The sequence below is a fragment of the Anastrepha obliqua genome, chromosome 5 (assembly GCF_027943255.1).
Source record: "Anastrepha obliqua isolate idAnaObli1 chromosome 5, idAnaObli1_1.0, whole genome shotgun sequence".
Taxonomy (NCBI): Eukaryota; Metazoa; Arthropoda; class Insecta; order Diptera; family Tephritidae; genus Anastrepha; species Anastrepha obliqua.
In genome coordinates this window covers 127,474,996-127,496,995 of record NC_072896.1, presented here as the reverse complement: position 1 = coordinate 127,496,995, position 22,000 = coordinate 127,474,996, and the positions used below count along the sequence as shown (strand labels likewise).

The window sequence follows — 22,000 nt, the reverse complement described above, 5'->3', positions numbered from 1 at the left end:
TTGGCTGACTGACTCGTATTTTTCGGATCATTTCCCTACTGGAAGACCCATTTCGAATGCCTTTTGTATTCTGCTGATTGTAGCATAGTCGATTTGAGAATAACCACGTAGACGTGTTGATCCATGACAGTGTCAATAAACTGTATTCGCCCCACACCACGAAAAGATAAACATGCCAAAACTAGTATTTTTACCCCCTATGCTTCATGTTTTGTGGTGTATCTAGACTTTCGATTTCGTTTACCACCATAGCTGAAGGCCAGCTTCCAAGCTGCTGGTTTGATAGCAGCAAACCTACTGGACCGGACAGTATTTAGACAGTCAATAAACAACATTCACCGGGAGACCGTTACCACCTTCATGAACTCCCGTCCTGTGAATGCCGTAATCGGAGTCCAACCACCTCCTATCGCAGATGAAGAGCTCCAGCTTCCCCATGAGACTCGTGTAACATTGGCACAATTACGTTCTGGATACTGTAGCAGGTTAAACTCCTACATATCCAGAATCGACCTCGACATACCAAACACATGTCCGGCATGTGAAGGTACCCCGCACGACACTAACCACCTCTTCACATGCCCCCTCAAACCGACTCATCTAACCCCCCTCTCCTTCTGGACCCAACCTGTCGAAACAGCATGTTTCCTGGGCCTACCCCTAGATGAGCTAGACGAAGACGACCGATATACTTACACAGACAGGGCTACCTATGCTGTTAAAACAACAACAACAACAGCCAGCATCCAAGCATTTTTCAAGCCCTAAAAAATCGTGGTCGTAGCGGTTTAAATCTCCTAAAATAGTAGTAAGGCACTGATTCAGCGTTTGAAATTACTTTCAGATTTTCATTTCATTTGCTTGTACATATACATATATGTACTTTGGCTGCAAAGATTTAATCTGCCACAGCGAAAGCAATACCAAAGAAATTTAAGCTCTAAGGTGGCTTTACTGCGAAGACTGTTACAGCACGGCTATTGCTTTCGTGTACACTGTCGTGCTTTTGCTACGGTATTTTCATATGAGTAAAAATGTTAAGCAGCTCTGACTGAGCTCAGGCATACTGAAGCCACAACTGCCTAACGAAACAAATGCAGCATACCAAAACCAAAATTGTTTTTAGAAAGATGTCAAACCCTGATAGGTAATAATATGAGCTGATAGGGATTATCCAAATGAATGATTCTGATCTCTACACCTATAACTGTTCTCAGTCTCTCGTTAATCAAAATAGCACCCAATCGGTGATATGAAATTAGTTAACAAAAAAGACGTTGCTAAAATTTGTAGCCGAACAACGAATGTAGCATGCCGGTGTCTTCGTATGTGTATACATACATATGTATGCATACACATATATTTACGGTAAATGATCATGTGTTTTCAATAAACAGACGAATGCGACACAAAAATAAACTATAATAACGACAACAAATACAAAGTTTTATTTTGCTTCGTGAGTAAACAGCAGGTAAATAATAGAAAATGCAATAAATTCCAAAAACAAGCCATCTCACTTTGTGAGACTCGCTTCATGTTCATGTTATCGCCTAAACTTGCAGTTCAACTCCCAGTTACAAATATGTATGTATGTATCGATGTCGGCATCATCGGCCCACTAACATCGCCAATACATATGCATATGTAAGTATTAAATACAAAAGAGTGTAAAAACAATAACTCTTTAGCAAAGACTTCATATGAATTCCAAAGCGATGTTGCAGTCGACGGCGCCGGTTTCGGAATGTGGTTCTCAGCCGCTGCTCCACCAATGTCGATTTCATTAGTTGTTGGCCTCTTTATGCGCCAAAATGCCAACTAATCTCCCCAACACATCTTGTCTGTATTGGTGCAGGTCTATAGCATGCATGCAATTATTCGCCTGCAATGCCGCTCTCCTCAGAGGGTTGGCGGCACTCACGTTTCGTGTATATCAGAACGAACTTGCTTACTATGGCTTTTCATGCGCCAACCGACGCCAATCGACCTCCATCCAGGCAGTCAACAAATAACAGCATTTCCAATACACAAACCAAATCAGCCGCTGATTGGGGACAACATGAAGACAGAGAAAACGGAAATGCCCGCACAGCTGTACAAAACTGTCAACTTGAAAGGTTTATAGTGAAACGCTCTAGAATTGAAATAGAAGAGTTTGTTCAGCTGATATATTAACGAATAGGCCAACACCATAAAGTGGTGGCGAACATAATGGACGCTTTCCATTTCAATTCAACCGGGCTATTCGGGTCATGTTCTTCTATTTCGATGTAACTCAAATATGTTGCTCTCTGGTCATAATAATGAGACACGTATTTTTTTGTTCGCCCAAAAAAATTTTTTTTCAAGAGTTATCGGCAATTTTGTTTTTCGGCTCAAAATCAATTTTTTTTAATTATCTAAGAAAATTTTTTTTAAATGCCCATAACTTAGTCAAAAATGAACCGATTTTAATAATTCTGGGTTCAAAATGATCGTCATTACTTACACGAGGGACTTCATGTAGAAACAATTGCAAAAAAGTAGTTGAACATTTTTTATTTAGCAAAAAAGAAAAAAATTGAATTTTTTTCGAAATTTAATATTTCAAAAAGTGTATTTTGTTTTTTTTTTTTTATAACTTTTTTCAAATCAAGAGGACACTTCGAACTTCAATTGAGCTGAATGCCCAGTAGCTAAAATGAGTAGTTTTTGAGTAATGAATTTTTGAGTAAAAAACCTGTTTCCCACTTTTTATTTTTTGGAAAATAAAAAATTTTCAACTACTTTTTTGCAATTGTTTCTACATGAAGTCGCTCGTGTAAGTAATGACGATCATTTTGAATCCAGAATTATTAAAATCGGTTCATTTTTGACTAAGTTATGGGCATTTAAAAAAAAAATTTCTTATATAATTAAAAAAAATCGATTTTGAGCCGAAAAACAAAATTGCCGATAACTCTTGAAAAAATTTTTTTTCGGGCGAACAAAAAAATACGTGTCTCATTATTTTGACCAGAGAGCAACATATTTGAGTTACATCGAAATCGAAGAACATGACCCGAATAGCCCGGTTGAATTGAAATGGAAAGCATCAATGGGATTACATATATACATACATTATGTCTCATAATTATTTTACAATTTAATATTCTTAATAGATTAGATTATGGCATATTACTTTAAATTCCTTTTTTGTAGCAGAACACTTTGCTGGCGTCCTCTATTTGTTCCTGTAAACAAAATTAGTTATTTGAACGTGGAATATGCAAAAAATAACAACAAAAACAAAGTGTTTGCATTAATGCCGGTAATGGTAATCGTACAAGTGAAAATATTATACAGTTGGTTTATTATAATTACCATAAAGCTAAATCATCAAAACAAATGGCTGAAATGTTTTATATGACAGTGTGCAACACTATGCATACAAATATCGGGCAGAAAACGAAAATCGGCTAGGTTGAAAAAGCTCACAACAAAGATAGGAAGTTCATATAATCACGGTGAACCCAACAGAGTGTGGAGAAAGCCGTTAACAGTCCTACAAAACAAGAACAATATTTCCATAGTGAAATTGGGGAAATTATATCTACAACATCATACAATTCCCCCAATTGGTGTTGGTGAACTTAAAATTATTGAAGACAACATGGCAAAAGAAATCTATATGCAGGACTTGGTTGCTATATAATTTCTCAAAATTGCTAGATACTCCTGCCCTAAGCACAGATATCAACCCAATTGAAAATTTATGGTGGTTCTTGAAAAAGAAATTTACAAAAAGGTTTTGTACAAACAATAATTTCATCAACACCCAGGAGGTTACAATTGATGATAGATGCTGCAGCCGGATACAAGAAATATTAACCCTCCGTTGGGCATCCGGGTGAATCCGTGAATTTAACATATTTCATTATAGCTAACGACTTGTGATTCCAAAAAATTCCATTTTCTATCGATTTATGGATATAACTTTTTAAAAGGGATCCTCGAATAACCATTTTTAAACACACTCAAACCAGAAAATAAGACTTTTCATTAAATAAGCTAAAATAAATACCACTATAAAAACTTTATAAAGTCTTTTAAAATCCTTACAAAAGAAATAAATATATTTAATAAATTTATAGGTCAGACCCGGGTGCTCAATCGAAGGTTTTAAAAATAGGATCCAATGGAGAGTTAACATAAAAAAAGTTGTGTACATTTATTTTGTTGAAATGTTAAAAGAATTTTGACAAAAAATCTTTTTTAATTGCTTATTCGAAAATAAATAAAAAAATGCGCGCCTTACTTTCGAAATCCACTTCAAATATTTTTCCTTGGCCAAATTTTCACATGAAAAGATTTAATTTGAGAACTGTCATTATTATAGTAAAACGCGCTCTTACTAACAAAGTAATAATTATAGTGTTGTAGTGTTCCTTTGCCTGTTTCACTAGACAGGGCTAGTATACTGGGGCACCATCCCTTGGTCGGGAAAACCACGAGTCATTACGGTACGTAGAACCGGCTGCCATGGGAATGGTGTTGTGTTCCTTTGCCAGTCAGACACGGTGACTTTTTGATAATTATCACAGAAGTTTCCCGTGACTTTTGATTAGCAGTGAGTCGCAGTCTACTATGAAGCAAAATCCTTGTATCGAGCTTACACACGTTGTTGTAGTTGTTCTAGCAGCATAAACATTCACCATAAATGCGTGGAGAATTCTGCTGGAACGACAGTCCTTGGCCGGATAACATAAACATAAATCCGGGTCGTTCTGGTAGCGTAGAACCGACTGTCGTGCTTTCACATTGTTGTTGTTGTTTTAACAGTAATAGTAATATGGTTTCACATCTTTATTGTTGGTGTAAAAACACGAAGGCAAACTGCACAATTCAAATATTTCGACCGGCAGTTTTTTTTTCTTGTTTTCCACTTGCTTCTGCTTATTTTCATTAGTTTTGCTCATGTGCTAACCTCACGGTCGCAATGGTGCAATCTTGTATTCTACCATTCTTTGGCTATACCAAAACGGATCCATAGGTGCCGGTACAAGGCCATCAAAATTTTGTACCAACAAACTAGAATAGCGAGTGTGTCGAGCTACGAGTATAATGATTACGGCAGCGTTACGTTTTATGAAGTAGGCCCAGAATATTTACAATCTGATGGACGTCACTAGCTAATCAAGTTTGAAGTTTAATAACAGTCGTGTTTTTTCGCAAATATGTATGTACCTGCTGCGCTTCCAGGAAAAAAAAAAAAACAACGTACATCACATCACAGTTCAACAAATACCAAATAAATATTTATTGAAGTACATAAATTACAAACTGAAAAATGCATGCGGTAAGAATAGTTTTTAATTTGATAGAAAATTAATAAATTAATAAAAACTACATAACAAAAATTTAAAACTGCACTCTTATTGTTTCATACAAATTTAAAGCGCAGACGCATATGGCGGTAAAAAAACACAGTTGTTGTTTATTTATTGTTTTTTAACTAATCGATTGCTCCATATTTCCAGCCAATACAATGAGCGCGAAGTAACGTCTTATGCAGAGTATACACGCTCGAGCCGTCGTATCAGCATGGACATGTTCGCTAAACAGTTGTACAATCTATAGTATGATTGTACAACCAATTTCCATCATGTTGGTTCAACTGTTGCAGAAAATTAAACTGTTTTATTTTTTGATGGGCGGAGTTAGCACTTGTACAATGAGACCAACTCAACGTGTATACGCAGGTTGCACAACCAACTTTGTTTATATTTTCCTTTTTAGTTATTTATACAGTTTTTTTTTCAGCAGTCAAAAATACATATTCCTACCCTCCATCACTTTCGACACATTCTCCTCGAATGACATTCTTAAAATTATCAACCTCCATTCTTCTCACTTGAAAAAGGTTGAAGGTTTCAATTTAATCACCTGTACCTGATCCTTGATTTTTAAACACCCCTATTCCCAAATAAAAAAAAATCAAATATTAAATAAATAAAATTTCGTCAATTATTATTATTGGACGAATTTCACTTGAATTCTGCATTTTGCGAAATGTTCAACACCACGAATATGAAATTAATACAGATGGAGATCGTGTGTCCTAAACAGCCATCCAACTCATAGTACAACGGTTGGAGCGTGCATACTCTACAATACGTATTGCAGCAGCTAATCAGCTGAGTATCAACAACATACCATCAAAAAAGTAACAGGGTCACAATCAAGGCGACTCAAGTTGGTGGCATTAAACCAACAACTATTTGTACATTAGACCTGATGTTCAAGGCGAAGGGGGAAAAAAACAAACCAGCTGTTCTACTGATGCAACCTTGTATATGATTCGCCTTGTGTTATACCGGGATATCATATCAAATATGATCTAATAATGCACCGGTCGTACCGCATCTATTTTAGGACAACTTAATACATGTTTGAAGACATTTTATATACGAAAAATTTTACTTGGTGATCATTACATTGGTGATCATTACATAAGACATATTGTTCAATGCAATATGTATTAGTTTTCATTATTCTAAGTTCATATCAGAAATGTGTACAGCGAATACTTATTTTTATTTCTCGATTTTACACAATGCGCATTCATTCATCAACATTTTGTACATTAGAAATGTCACGACAAAAGAAACTAGAAAAGAAAAAGAAGATATCGAACTACATTGTTACATAGTCGATATGAAGTTGGAGCTAGAAGCATACGACCAAGGACAATCTATTAAAGGTGGTGTTGGTAAATCAGCTGATTTGTTTTTTTTTTTTCGTTGGCCGCGTCCATGTGGCTGTCAGCTCAGAATGAAACGAGGCGAATTCAATATTTATTTTCTAGTTCCCCAATACTTTGCATGGACAATCAAACGTGGTCTAGTGGCACCACATTTAATGAATGCGCCTTGCATACGACAGTGATGCGAATGGATCGGCTTTTCGTCATTTCTTATGCTGGCATCCGACTGTACACGGCGAAAAGAAAAACAAAACAAATCAGCTGGTCTACCAAAATCACATTTAATAGATTCGCCTTGGTTTTAAATTATGTAAAGAATCACTTGATGTTTAAATTATTCGCAAACAACCTGATTTTCCAATCAGCTTTTTATCATATCGCAGCTGCAAACTCGTCACAACTCTGTTCGGTATCAGCTGCTGTACTTTTGCGCCAACAACACATATCATAACGAATCACATGTATCTCGACCATTCGACCGCCACTGTAAACAAAAAATCAGCCGTTTTCAATATGGACGCCAGAAAGTAACGCGTCACTTCAGTTCAAGGGTGTGTGCGTGCTTATTTAATACTCTCTTATTGGAAGACAAGAATGCTGGCGCGGCGATTGGAAGTTGACTTGCGGCCCGAATGAGAGAAATATGCTCTCAGTAAGTTTGTCAGTACATCACACATCATCTGTTATTTTTGTATTGTGTGTGCTTTGTGGCCTTTTCGTGACGCGTCCGTTTTACTCTTTCGGATGCCCTTTTCGCCGCATCCACAAATTTTCATTTTCAATTTTACGAGCATGCACATACACAACAAAACATACAGATGATGTTCCTATTTTTTTACCCCCAATGAATCAAACGATAGCAACAAACGAACCAACTTCGCCTATTCCAATGGTCATAGCCATCTGTGTGTGGTGGCCGCTGAAAGTCATATGCGAATGTGTGAGAGGCAGAGGCATGCTCTCCGCTCTTTGTCACTCCAATTGGACAGATGTTTTTCACCGCTTTGCTTTCGCTAATAAAACGGCGACTGACGGTACAGAAGGCTCATTAGATACATATGTTTTCGTGTTCACATATAAGTATAGAACCTGTATGTACATATGGTTTTGTATTATCGCTTGAATGAACGAGTAGACGAACAGACACATATAAGAAAAATCAATAACTAATGTGGAAAAGGTGCAATACTCAAATAATTAATTACAATTCTCAAAAACAAAAGTGTTTACGAAGTAATTTCATGCGAACTTACTGTAGCTCCTCGTCCAATTCCTCTGCGCTGTTGTATTCGGTGCTTTCCAGAATGACTTCCTCTGTCTTGATAGCAACGGGTACAGACATTTTTGTGGAACGAAATGTTTGAAATTTTTATGCAAATAGCTTTTTACTTATTTATTTTGGTGGTATTTATTCTTTTAGTACGCACAAACACACTCTTTGCAAATTCTAAAATTTCGCAAATAGACACGTGTTCTATGTATTCACCAGTATATGTTATATGTGTATATATTTATATAGATTTGCAATTGAAATTGTCTGGCTAGACGTTACTTTTCGGCGCCTTTTCCCACACCACTTTTGCACTACAAAATTGATGATATTCTACAACCCTGCACAACGCACTTTCAACTTAGTTTTCACCGTTGTTTGATATTCGCACTCAAATTTGTATTCAAACCTTATGATTTTAAATTAATTGGAAAATGCAATAAGAAACGTCAAATTTAAAGCGCGCAATTACACGTAACTATACTCCGTAAATAATGTTTGTCGACTTTTGCTGACTTTACCGGACTGCCAGTGCCAGTGCCAGTGCCAGTGGAATATTCTCTTCGCCAATCAGAGCTTCTCTCAACTCACGGCGAATTCATCAAAGGGTGCTCAAGATTCAAGAATGAGAAAATACAAATTCTCAGTTTTCTTCCCAGTTCGCCGTGACATCTGTGCTGCGAATAAACCGTTATAAAAAAACTATAAGGCGAATTAAATACTGAAGGTGGCGTGTTTATTTCTCACGATTTCTGGCTTCTTTCCAAAGACTACAAAACAAACCAAAGCAGGGGAAATTATATGTTTGTGAAAATTCAGAGAATGGCTTGGCAATATAGTTATTTACAATTTTTTGACAGGCACTAGGTTTGAGTTTGACAGGATCTAGTTGTGTGATGACGTGAGTGTTTGACGTTGTTCCTATGCCAAATTAGGATTTTCGAAGTGGGTTGTCGTATTATACAATTTTTAGCTTTAAATTCTTAAACATTGTTTTTAGATATGAAAAATTCAGTTCCATGAAAAATACTAGTTTTAAGTCTTTTCAACTCTGAAAGATATATTTATATAACAAAAAAAAAACACACACATTTTAATGGGTAATCTATTGTTTTGTTCTGTTGCCAGACGGTAAGGAAAGGCTTCTTGCATATATTTCAATTGAGAGCAAGACGCAGGCATTTGGATAGTTACTTGAACGAGCATTTTTTAAATATTGTGCAGTGGTTTCATCAGATAAATAATTTATCATAACTTTTTACAAATCGCATGGGTCGTAATATTTGAATAGCACCTCTTATGGAAAACCCTTTATAATGCAATTCCGGTTTGGTGATTATTTGCACTAAAGCTTTCAGAAATCTTTCGAATTCTTTGCCATAACGCAACGTTAAAGGCACTAAAGCCAACTGGTGACAGGGAGCTCCGAAACTACAAAGCAACAGTAAATGTAAAATTATAACCTTTCACAAGTTAATTACAAAACTTACTATTCTTAAACACTCCACAGGCTCCTTCGGCGCTTCTTTCTTACTAGAGTGTTATTCGAGTGTTATTTGCGAATATCCTAGAGCTTCTACTGCTACTACTTGGGCTGGCAGTCAGCGAACTTCGCTCACGTTTGTAAATGTTAACTCGAGTACTGCACGAAGTACTGCTGCTACAAGTTGACTCATCAAGCCACGTTATGGGATTTTCAAACGTCTGCTGTTTGGTAATCCTCAGATGTATTTTTTTTTTATTATAATTGGTTTTGATTAAGAAAATCAACTTGTCTATTAGTTGGGTATTTATGGTACGATTCCCTCGGCTTGGAAGCCATTAAGGTACTAGAGTATCACTTGTCAAAGTTGAGCTGCGTATTTGAAAATTCAAAAGTTCTTCTATGCTGCAAAACAGAATGAAAACATACGCCCTTGAGAGGCACTCACTTCCTCAATCATTGGGATATTGTGGGTCTATCTAATATTAGTGCTTTAATAGATATTAATAGACATTTTCACAAATTTAACAGAATTGCTTTTCAACATTTTTCTAGATGTTATGTATTATGCTATTTGTAAATAAGACGATTACATTCGTCATATGCAATGATGCATTTTATAGAACTGTAATGTCACATTTTATGGTAACGTTAGAAACAAAGGGATACTACTAGTATTAACAAACTGAAGGAGGTATTTGGAAGATTATGTCATACACCTAGGTGCCTGTCAAAAAATAGGAAGAAGAAGACTTTTGTAATTGTAATTTTGTACAATGTAACCGGATCAAGTCCTTTATGATGTAGCAGTTAAAGTTACTCTTACATTTTACATTCACATTTACTTATAGCTGCTCGATTTTCTATCGTTTTATTTGTGTCCAGCCGTTGGACTTTTCGTTTTATTCAAAGCGAATTGATACAAAGTGATAGCAGTGGTACAAAAACAAAATTTGCAATTTTTTTCTTTTGCGCGTTTTTAGCCTTTGCAATTTGGTATTTGGGTGTCAAAATTTCAATCAGAATGTAAGCGAATAAGTAAAACAACAACAAAAAAGCAAATCACTTTGTCATCGAAAACACCAAATCGCAAAACAAAAACATATCATCTATTCAACTGCTATCACTTAGTATGGGTTCGCTTCGGCTTCATGTGTGTATCCAGCAGTTTGATGTTATCTGAAATTGCTCTAAGTACTTTTCAGAGGCTTATTCACAATAGTATCTTTTGTTTTACTTCACAACACTACTAATCAGGTGTCAAATGAGCATTTCTACATAATTCATTTCAATTTTATTTTTCTTTAATTTATTCTGTTTGCTTTTGTCAGCCTTTCAATATTATCTATGCTTTCAATGCTCATTAATTTCAATTAAATCTTAAATTTTTACTGATTATGGTTATTTTATTATAAGTGAAAACAGGCTTCAGGAAACCGATAACCCAAAAAACTAGCTAACGCGCTTTTATTACAATCTCAGCGGGGGTTGTATAAAAGCAAAATTATATTTAATGAACTTGTCGAGATATGAAAAATCTTATGAAATGTTTCCACTAATATTACTGATATAAATTAACTATGCCACCCACACCTTAATTACATTTTACGACTTTAGGTAAAACAACATTGAAAGTACTGAAATTTTTACTTTATGCCGGATATATCCCCAACACTTATTTTTATGTTACAAATTTTGTCTTTATTTATACACAATAAATGTATATATGCAGATTTAATGACAACTTTGTTATGATAAATAGATGGTGCGTCACTACCATTCGGAAGAGCGCAGGCTCCAACGCTTGAAATTATTTAGGCATTTCTCCGTTGGCATATTGAGAACGGCACTAGCTTAGTGATGGCGGGAACTTCCAATGCAAGTTTGTGCTTCTGCTCATGATAATAATGGTGAATGATGAATGAAACAAGTTCACAAATAAAATAAAGGTGGGTATGACTTGCGTTTCACACTCGATGCGATTGCCTTGGGTGAAAAATAAATATATACATAAATTCGTATGCGATAAATACAAATTTCAACATTGAGTATAGTTGCCTTTACCGTCCACGCGTTCCTTCCAATCGGCTGCCATAAGTGTCAAAGGTTCACAGTCTATTTGAACTTTGATGACCAGCTGCCAAAATGAAAGAAGCTATAAAAAATACATATCTATTTCCCAAATTAGTTTCAAGCTTACGCAAAGTCAAACATACCATCCGTTTGCTCACTAGCTCTTCGGCAGCCGTGTAAGCAGCAGTTTTTAGTGAAATAATGTGGTCTTAATTGGTCTTCCAATTTGGACTCCATCTTTTGTTAAAGTACTTGTGTGAAATCCTGCGGTACACTAAATAGGGTTAGCTTAATGGAGCGATCATTCCGGTACGTAGAACCGACTGCCATGGGAATGTGTGTGAAATCCTGCTGTTGTTGTAGCGACAGTGTGTGAAATCATCATTGCCGGCGTTGCAAATAGGAGGAAATTTCACCTGAAGGGAAGTAGAGGACAGCATTCACATCCTTATACGCATTTACATACAACATAGCGATGATTGCACATCACCACAAGGCAAGTAACAATAAACCATTGGCCAAGAAGACTTTTTTATTAATGCTGGCATCTTGCAAGCCAAACCACAAATGAAGAAACCAAACGCCAGCACGCTGCACTTTTCCTAAATTGCTTATGATGATAGTTGACATGCATTTGTATTTGCAAGATATTTTATGAATAGAACACAAAATTTACTTTTATGCCCGGGCCCACGATATTGTTACTCATCGCCCAGGAGCAAATAATAAATTCGTGTACGATTTTATAAACATTTCTTTCATACAATTTGAAATACTTCACGTTTTGGTTTCCTATTCCAACCAATTCGCCTTGGAAATAATAGTTGCGTTCGATGACATAAAAAATTCTAATATTTATTCCTAAGTCTTGCTCGTTATCGTTCGATAACGCCAAAAGATTAGCCATCACATAGAAATTGTGAAAGCAAAGTGACAGTTCGATACAATAGACACGTTTATTTGGGGCTGGAGAAATTTTAGCCAGCAAAAATTATCCGTCACAAAAACATGTGATTGAACTTTTTGTAAACAAACAAATTGGTGAATCTGGTTTTTTGGCCGACCTGAAATTTGTAATTTGGGGGGCAACGAATTTGACTTAGAGCGAAATAAATTAAGTGTATTTGAGTCGAAAGCGCCGGACACCATGTCGGAATGCACAAAAACGGGCAACTTTGGCAAGTGTGGTGAAAATGACAACTGATTAAAGTGGAACAATTTTGTAAAGCGAAAATTTTTATCGATTGTGGTTTTATTATATCAAATTAAATGCAGAAAAGAAATCGATTTTAAATTAATTGAGTCAAATAAAAACACTCTTATCTTTTCGATAAAAGCTTGAAAGAGTAGAGAAAAAACTACCATAAATTCTATTAAAACCCCTTTTGCTTCAATAAACATTAATTTTTTAATGGCCTCTATTATGAGTTGCATTCGATCTTCGATATTCGTTGGTTGTCGAAGATCGAAAATCGAATGTCAATTTGGTATTATGAGCGGTGCAACGCTGTCGAAATTTTCGTTGTATACCGAATTTAGAGTCGAATGTAATTTTGCTTTCGATTGTGCAGCGTATTGTGGGAAAACTTGCTAAAATGTAAGTTGTTTGCGATTATTTATTGTTTTATAGTAATCAAATAATAAATATATACTAATTTTGTTAATATTATGCAGGTCGAAAGGCGTGACTACCAAACAGCAATTAGAAAGGCTAGTTGCATTAATGGAAGAGAATCCACAATTCGCAAAAGGGATTTCCACCAATGTTAATAATGTTTTTTTTTTTTGTGATGTTTATAGAAACATATTTTTATTTTCCCTTGGCAGGTATGGGCTGAAATACGTAGAGGAACTGAAATACATATTTGTTTCGAATTACGAATAATTGAATAAAGAAAATTTATAACAAAAATAAAACAGAAACTGTGGCGTAAAGGTTTCTATTTAATACTTTTTAGATTTTTCTATAATATTCTAAGAATTTCATTTCTTATGTTTTCTGCTTCTCCGTTATTTGGTTCCACTTCAGTATCTTCAGCATCATCGTTGAGGGTCTCATCGGATAACTCTTCATCCGGAAGTTGAACATTATAAAACAAGCAAATGTTGTGCAAAGTTGCACACACATTAATTATTTGTGTTGCTTTTTTTGGAGAATAGTGAAGAGCTCTTGGCTCGGGTGCACTGCTGCTGGAGTGTAGGTTCATAAACGCCTCTTTAGATAATCTAAAGTTCTTTAAAAAACTGTAAGGAAATTTCTGTAATATTACGTATGTCAACACATTTTGAAAATACTAAACTTACTCAGTGGAAGCCATTTCTAGGGGGTTGGATGCGCCCCTCAGCTGTTTTCTACACCTAGCTAGTTCCACTAATCTTTCATCGACCGATGAATCGTAACCACAACTCCGTTGTACTCATTTTCACAAAAAATACTTTTTTTAACTTTTAAAAATGTAGTTAGCAAAGAATTTCAACACAATCGGTTTTTCTTTTATTTTGATTTGCCGTATCAGCTGAGAAAAAAATATCTATTGTAAATGCGTCGAGCGATCGAAATTCACAATAGTCCTATTTTTCAACGAATGAGCACCATAATACCAAATGAAAATTCGTTCGATCAGCACTTTCGACTATAGTCGAAGATCGAATGTTGCTCATAATAAGGGCCAATATATTCAGAACCAAAAAGACCTCTTGATACGAAAGGAAATATAATATTTGATTTGACGATATTTGTTGTTTTGTTTTGTTTATACGCAGCAATACTTTCATTGTGGCATCACGGTTCGTTTTACACAGACGCAACGGACTCATTGTGACAGGCCTATAATGCAAATTTTGCGTTTGCCAACTTTTTTGATTTGTTTGCTCTTTGGGAAAGATTTTTTGCTTACGCTCCGGATTTGGATTGATGGCGAAAATGGAAATTATCCACTGACACATAGCCTGTGTCAATTTCAACCGATTCGCTACTTTTACAGCTGTAGTAGAAGCCATTCGGTCGATTAAATTTTCAATACATGTGATTTGGGAGAACGCGAAATTTGCAACAAAAACGCCACAAGGTGTAAAGTATAATATTATTCAAGAAGTTATGAAATTTTACAATTTACGACAATTATTTCTCTTTTTATGTACAGTTAGTAACATAAATAAGTATACAGGACCCTGATTTATGGAATTGTTTGACGCTACCGCTTTCCTTAATATGTAATCAAAATATTTTACACATGGTAATTGTGTACTGGGATAAGCTTTCATATGCACCTTATTTTAGATGTAAATTTTAGGTACCGTTATCCACGCTTTGCTTTGTCTTTGATGCCATCGAAATTTATGTCATAAAAGTTAGTATACAGCAAACGATCGTTCAGTTAGCATAACATTTATTTTTACGTATTGATTAAAAAAGGTAAAACTATTAAAAGGAAATAATTAAAGTTAGTATAAAAATTTAGGGAAGCACGTTTTGTATTAATTTTTGCGACATTTTTAGTAATGGCACCAAGAGGAAAAGAGCTTTCTGAGGATTTAAAAAAACTGATTATAATATATCACAAGGAATATAAATCATTGCGAGAAATCGGTCGTTTGATAGATAGGAGTTTTACTACAGTTCAAAAGATTGTGAATAAATATAAAAGTGCGGGAAGCATCACTAATAAAGAGCATTGTGGGCGTCCGCCGCTCTTAAGTCCCAGAGAAAAAAGCTTAGTCGTAAGGAAAATCAGGACAAACCCCAAAATAAGTGCCCCCAAATTGAAATCTGAAGTTGAAAATGAGACTGGAAAACAATTTAGAACCCAAACTACTCGCCGGGCTTTGCATAGTGCTGGTTATCATGGGCGCAATGTTGGGAAATAGCGCTTCGTGAGTAGTGTCAATCGGAGTAAACGGATTTCATTCGTAAAATTTCATGAAAAATATGACCAAACGTTTGGAACCAAGCCATATTTTCTGATGAGTGTAAGTTCAGTATCTTTGGATCTGATGGCCGTGAAAAAGTTTGGAGAAAAGTTAACGCGGAATTGAATCAAAACAATAAGACCGCACTGTGAAGCATGGAGGGGGTTTTGTGATGGTTTGGGGATGTATTTCTTCGAACGTGGTTGGAAACTTGGTATTTATGGAAAATATTATGGACCGATATGGTTATTTAAATATTTTAAAAGAAAGCCCTACGAAATTGGGCTTTGGAGGAACGTTTATCTTCCAGCAGGATAATGACCTCAAGTACACATCTAACATTGTACGAGAGTGGCTGTTATACAATGTGCGAAAACAGGCGAAAACAGCTTAAAACACCGCCACAGTCCCCGGATACCAATCCAATCAAACATTTATAGGAATATTTAAAGCGGCAAATACGTAAACATCCGATTAGAAATAAGGAACAACTGAAAAACTTCTTTCAAGAAGAATGGAATAAAATACCACCAGCTGTAACTGAAAACTTGGTGAATCAATGCCATCACGACTTAAAACGATTGTAAAGTCTAATCGTTATCCTACCAAATACTAGGATATGATTTTAATTATGTTTTTGATTTCACAAATTAATAATATGATGAACTGTATAATTACTTTTAAGACATGAATTTTTATAAAGTTTAATATAAAAAGCTATAATTTTGTCATTATTTGGATTAAATATGATTTTTGTATTTTATTCATGTAAATAAAACACAATTTTGTTGTAACTTAGGTTGTTGGAAGGAATCGATTGGGGGAAAATTGAAAACGTATCCGGTGTATACTTACTTCTGTTACTAACTGTATGCCTTTTTCGCGGCCTCCATGAAATATCGATATGGTGAATATTTGGCTAGTGTGGTAAATTTCTTCAAGAAATTAACCTTTTATTTTTATGCTATGAGGAATTCAGGAGAGCCATCCGCTTCTGTGTACTAATTTAGTGCTGCCATATTTTGAGCCGTTAGTGGTGAAGGTAAAAAATTAAAGGTGCGCGTCTTAAATAACAAAATGTATTTAGCGAAAACAATGAACTTGGAATAAAAAAAGTTACTTATGAAGTTTGGTACTTTTTTAATTTTCGCATGATATTAAATGAAATATATGAAGAAAGAAGAAATTTCTTATTTTTCAGATTAAACCAGCGAATGTTAATGAAATCTGAAATGAATGCTGGTAACATAAATTACGCAAAAGTTTAGTTTTACTTATTTTTCCCTGCTTCATTTCTTAGTCCTGCAAAACCAGAGAATGTTAATTCGATGAAGGTCTGTATACATTTATATATACATATATACATGTGCGTGTATGAGCGTTTGGCTTTCTGGATGGATATTAGAATATTTTTTCATCAATATGTGTATGTAAGTAGTTCAGATTTGACTGAAGAGATTAAATATAGGAATGCATATTTCATATGCATTGCCTTTATGGATGTTTTACATATAAATCAGTTCAAAAGCAGTATGAATAATTTTATATAGAAAATACATTTTTAAATTACAGGTATTAGAAAAACCTGAATACACTATTTTAAATCAATTCTAATTAAACCAAATACAAAAAATTAAATAAAAATATCGAACAAATAAAAGTGTGTACAGGAATTGAACCTGAGTCAAATACGGAACGATGTAATACGCCTAGACATGTATTTCATGCTTGCGCTAATCTATAGTTGTTAATTTACCTTTCTAAATCGGTCATTTATTCGATTTGCTGTTTTATATCCATACATTTTGCGTTCGTTGAAAGTTTGTATGCGAATTTATATATGTACATATATATGTGTGTGCGCGTTTGGCTTTCTGGACGGATATTAGAATGATATTTTGTCATCAATATAGCTTACATTTGATTAAAGAGATTAAATATATGCATGTTTATATCTACATATTTCCTTTTTGATTTATATAAAATCAGTTCATATCCAGTATGAACTATTTTATACAGAAAAGAAATTTTCTAAATATCAAATTCAAAAAAACCTAAAACAGTATTTCAAAGCAATTATAATTAAAATTAACTCAACAATTTTACCAAACTGAATTGTAAAAAAGAAATAGTGCAAGGAAAAACGTATGACTATTCAGGACTTGAACCTGGACTAAATACGCGCATCATCATACAAACAATACCGCCGACTTTAGCAACTGCGCCATGAATTGACTGCTTACGCATCTTTCAAAATCGCAAATTCATTCGCTTCGCTGTGGGCATGAAATAGTAGTGTGGTAAAAAATCTTATGAAATCCCTTACTAGTGTGGTAAACGCAGAAAAAATCTGAAGTCCTGTACTAGCGTGGTAAGTAAATATAAAAGCCCTCCACGAGCGTGGTAAATATCTTCAATCCCCCATTAGTGTGGTAAGTTGAATTTGAAAATCCCTTAGTATGATCTACAAATTAGTACTCGAAAAAAAGTTATTTAACATTTGCTCCTTCTCATTCCATTAACATTCTCTGATGGTATTTCATGCTATTTTGAAATTACTTTTTGTAGAGGATAGAAAATACAACGTATTCGGCTGGTACGAGTACAACAGTTTGAGAAAAGGAAACCAAAATTTGGCAGCTTTGGCGTAGGGCGGAATAAATGCGACATAATTGTGAAAAGGGAAAATACTATTAGAAATATACTATATAATTCTGAAGGCATTGCAACCTGACTCCTCTAAACGAGCGCAAAGTCGTGCAAAAGAAGCACTTCTCATGTGAATTTTCTCCCATGTGGTATCTTTTAAATGTTTCTTAAATTCCTCCCTGCTGTCGCCAAGCAAATTCTAAAGCTCGTGTGAGCACTCGATACGCTGTTGCTTCTGAAATGGAAATGAACACTCCCGACACTTATCTTTTGAGGGCTTTAGTCTACCCAGGTGATCATAGCTGGTGCTCTCTTCGATATTGGCTCATATATCTGACGATATCTCGAAGATTAATCAACCGATTTGACTAAACTTTTGTATGAATGTCAGTCAGGCATTTCCTTCTTGCGAATATACAAGACTGTAAATATTTATAGGATCAAAGGACCTGGTAGAATTTGAAATGGATCACTTCCACCAGTGACAAAATAATAAAAAAATGAGTTTAGCAACGTGGCCAGCGATATGTGACATTGGAAATGAGGTGAATAGGAATCACATGAAATCAACGCAAATAAATTTGTTTTTTTGAGAGGATTTATATTATATGTAAATGAAAATTCTCACAAACAACATTATGTGTGGTAATAAAATAAAATTTATAGCCTCTACTGTTGACATTCATTTTATGAGCGCACAGTCGTTCACACACACCTATACACATACAGGCAGACGTGCATGCGCGCACACCCTGCAGGGAAGACCTGAACAGAATTCATCATTTTCTGGTTCAGAACTGGTACGATTTCGTTAATTACGAGGCCCTCGCCCAGCGCCATCTGTCATGGGAGTTTGGTTGTGTTAAAGCTGGTGCTATTCACTACGACTTTTGACGCTCCAAGTTGATGGTATCGTAAATAAACTAAGTAAATACCTCACCGGGTTGTATCAGATTTGAAGTGATATAAAATATTTATTATTAAAATCACATTAAATTTAAGTCTACATAATATTTGTTTAATAAAACAAAACATGTTTTTTTGTATCCCTAGAAACGTGCCCAGGTTCCTTTGCATGCTACACCAACGTTACACGACCTGGTCCTGCGGAATAAATCAACAAATGCGAAATTGAAAAAATTATGAAAATAAATACAGTTTTGTTTCTCGTTTATATAATTTTATGCATAAGTTAAAAATTATCCAAGTTAGTTGGCATGCAGTTGGAGACAACCGACATTTACTGAGAAATCGCTGCGAAGCAACGCGAACTAGTCAGAGTTCTGTTCAAGAATGATAGATTACATAGGTTTGGTCGTCCAAAGCGAAATTGTGAGAGTAGTTGATTGTTACGTCATGGGTGATTTGTCAGGGAGCGAGGCGAATGAAATGAAAACAAAATGTGTAAAGTGAGGTTAGTTGAATACAACAGTCGTTGTCCAGGCCATAAATGACGATATGCGTAACTCTCTTTTTTTATGTAAGTGCGCGCCCAGGAACTCGTTAGGATACTTGGCAGTACTGCCAATTCCTGATCTGATGACCAGCTGATGGACGAAATGGCGGGCTGCCAGAAATAAGGCACCAAATTATTATTATTAAATTATAATTTTTTGTTATCTTCGTTAATCATTATTTATATTGTTTAGCTTTATTTTATTCTGTTGGTTGCTTTACAAATTTGTTTTTGTTATCCACTTTATGTTATATTCAAAAATTGCAATATTTTAGGTATTTCTTTACATTCATTTTTTTCGTGTTCATTACTGTTGTATTTAAATTTGAATAATTTTTGAATTTTTTGCTTATTTATGTCTTCTATACTGACTGTACTTAGTTTGATTATATTAGGTGAAAACGAGTTATAGCCTACTGGGAACCGCGCACTCAATGGTGGCGTAAAAACTGAAAATGCCCATTTTTTGTTTAAAAATGTTTCTTCCGGTGTGGCATTACTGTCGAATGCACATTTTGCCAGGGCTCTTATGAGAAAAAGAGTTTTGCGTCTAGTTATCTGTGGTGCAGATGGCAACGAAGTAATATGGGCAGTGGCTGCTTTGATTTCTTTTGTAGCTCACAAACACAATTTCAGTTTGGCCGAACTCTTTTGACCGCTGCCACATCCCTTATTACGTCAGCAAATCCGCTGCTTCCTTTAAAATAGCAGAGAGCCGGTTAACGGTCTGATGTTGGCCACACTTCCTGCATTCTCTCCCTCACAAGTACTGGATATTCCTTACTGCCGCATTTCCTTGCAGGGTTGTTGCCGATTCGCCTCTATGTACTAAATATGTGTACTAAATATGAGTGTGAGTGTGAGCCTATTGCACGTTTGATTGAAAAAAAACATCGAAATTATCGTTAGCATCCTTTTAGTCGAAATGGATTTTTGGCAAAATGGCAGCCTATTTGCAATTCTGCTGATTTTGCTGAACTGGACGGAACTCATAAATACAATAAATCGCCGAAATGCACGAAGGAGACACTGGAGACGCTCACTGGTATTTGTAGCTAATGGAAGTAATAAAAGAAAGAGCTATGCTAAAAAACAGTCTAACAATAATACAACAGCGCCTTAAATGTCGACGGAGCGAAAGTTACAAGCTGCGATTAGAAAAACATTTTGCGATTTCCATAATATTAGCATTTCAATTCAACTTTCTTTGTTATCAAATTAGTGCCTTGCAGTTAGATGTACGATAAAAGTTGATTTGATAAACCATATAAATAATTCTTTGTTTCTTTAAATAGAAGGTTTGTGCGGATACATACATAGGTACAGTTGCATATACATATACAATTACTTGAAATTAAGTGGTTGGGTAAAAAACAATATTTGGATCTATTATTATTTGCTACGCATTAAGAAAAACTTTCGTGCTTCAGGCCAGAGACCAGATGACTTCTCTTTCGAATAACCAAAAGAGGGGGTCGCAAACAATTTTTACTCTCCGAATACTTTTGTGCAGTGAGTGAGGTACAGGGAAGTGCTATTGGATCCCCAAAAATATGAATTATTATTACAACTAAATAAATATTAACTCAATTAGATTTATTAATTTTCTTTTCTTTCTTAGCAGCACAAGAAATCAAGTTAACAGGCTACTAATTATCTAAAATTCGATTATTCTTTAGCTATAATTTTAAATTTTGCTAACGGTAATTTATAGGACAGTTGAGTAAGGATTGCGTTCCGCAGTGCTGTTGGAGTCTTGGCCATGTCTTTGCTTTGTAGCCATTTCTACGCTGAGTGTTAGAAATATTCCACCCAGCAATACACCCGGAACAAAAAGTTGGCAGTGGTTGTTGAAGAGCGGAGGGTCGTTTTTTACCAGCAAGTGGCAATAATAATAAAAATAACGATACCAGCAATAAAGATGATTTGAGTGTCTGCACTGCGTTTTTTGCGTATCTTCGAGTTAGCGTACCGCCTGCCATACAACCACCCTCAATAAGTGCGCTGCCACCCCATATTCAAGTATTCTCCGTACGTACATTCGAGAGAGTATGCATATGCATGCACACACACACACACACATGTATATATGAAGCCAAATGCATGTTGAGACTCGTCATATTTGCGTAGGCAAAGCCGCGCCATGGGAATCGCTTAGTGCTGGGAAGCTTAGAAGCAAACGGGAAAGTGCGTACGCATGTTTGTTGGCATGAATATTATATGTGTGTATATGCATATGTATTTGTGCATAGAGAAACAGATAAAAATTGAAATGAATATTTGTAATGGTGTAATCGCAATAAAATAAAATACAACTTGATTTGAGTATTTTCATTTCATTGGATGGGCTTCCTTAACTAGATTCTTCTTCTTATATTAAATAAAGTACATACATATATGTATTGGTATATATTTTAAAAGCACGCGTAGGTG

At 35.3% G+C, this 22,000-nt stretch overlaps 1 protein-coding gene and 1 long non-coding RNA gene across 2 annotated transcripts in view; both read right to left on the bottom strand.

Annotated features, from left to right (window-relative positions):
• The window catches only part of LOC129247002 (helix-loop-helix protein 11), a 41,756-nt gene extending 32,793 nt beyond the window's left edge, over positions 1 to 8,963 (bottom strand). The window contains exon 1 of the mRNA XM_054885821.1: positions 7,981 to 8,963. Within this exon, the coding sequence (XP_054741796.1) occupies positions 7,981 to 8,069 (89 nt within the window). The 5' untranslated portion in view covers positions 8,070 to 8,963. The remainder of the gene's footprint in view (positions 1 to 7,980) is intronic.
• A 2,191-nt stretch (positions 8,964 to 11,154) lies between these two features.
• Positions 11,155 to 12,333, bottom strand: LOC129247980 (uncharacterized). The gene is made up of 3 exons (XR_008582588.1): positions 11,697 to 12,333; positions 11,545 to 11,617; positions 11,155 to 11,466 (listed from the first exon to the last, which is right to left on the bottom strand). It is a non-coding gene; the product is annotated as an uncharacterized LOC129247980 (long non-coding RNA).
• Positions 12,334 to 22,000: the final 9,667 nt, after the last annotated feature.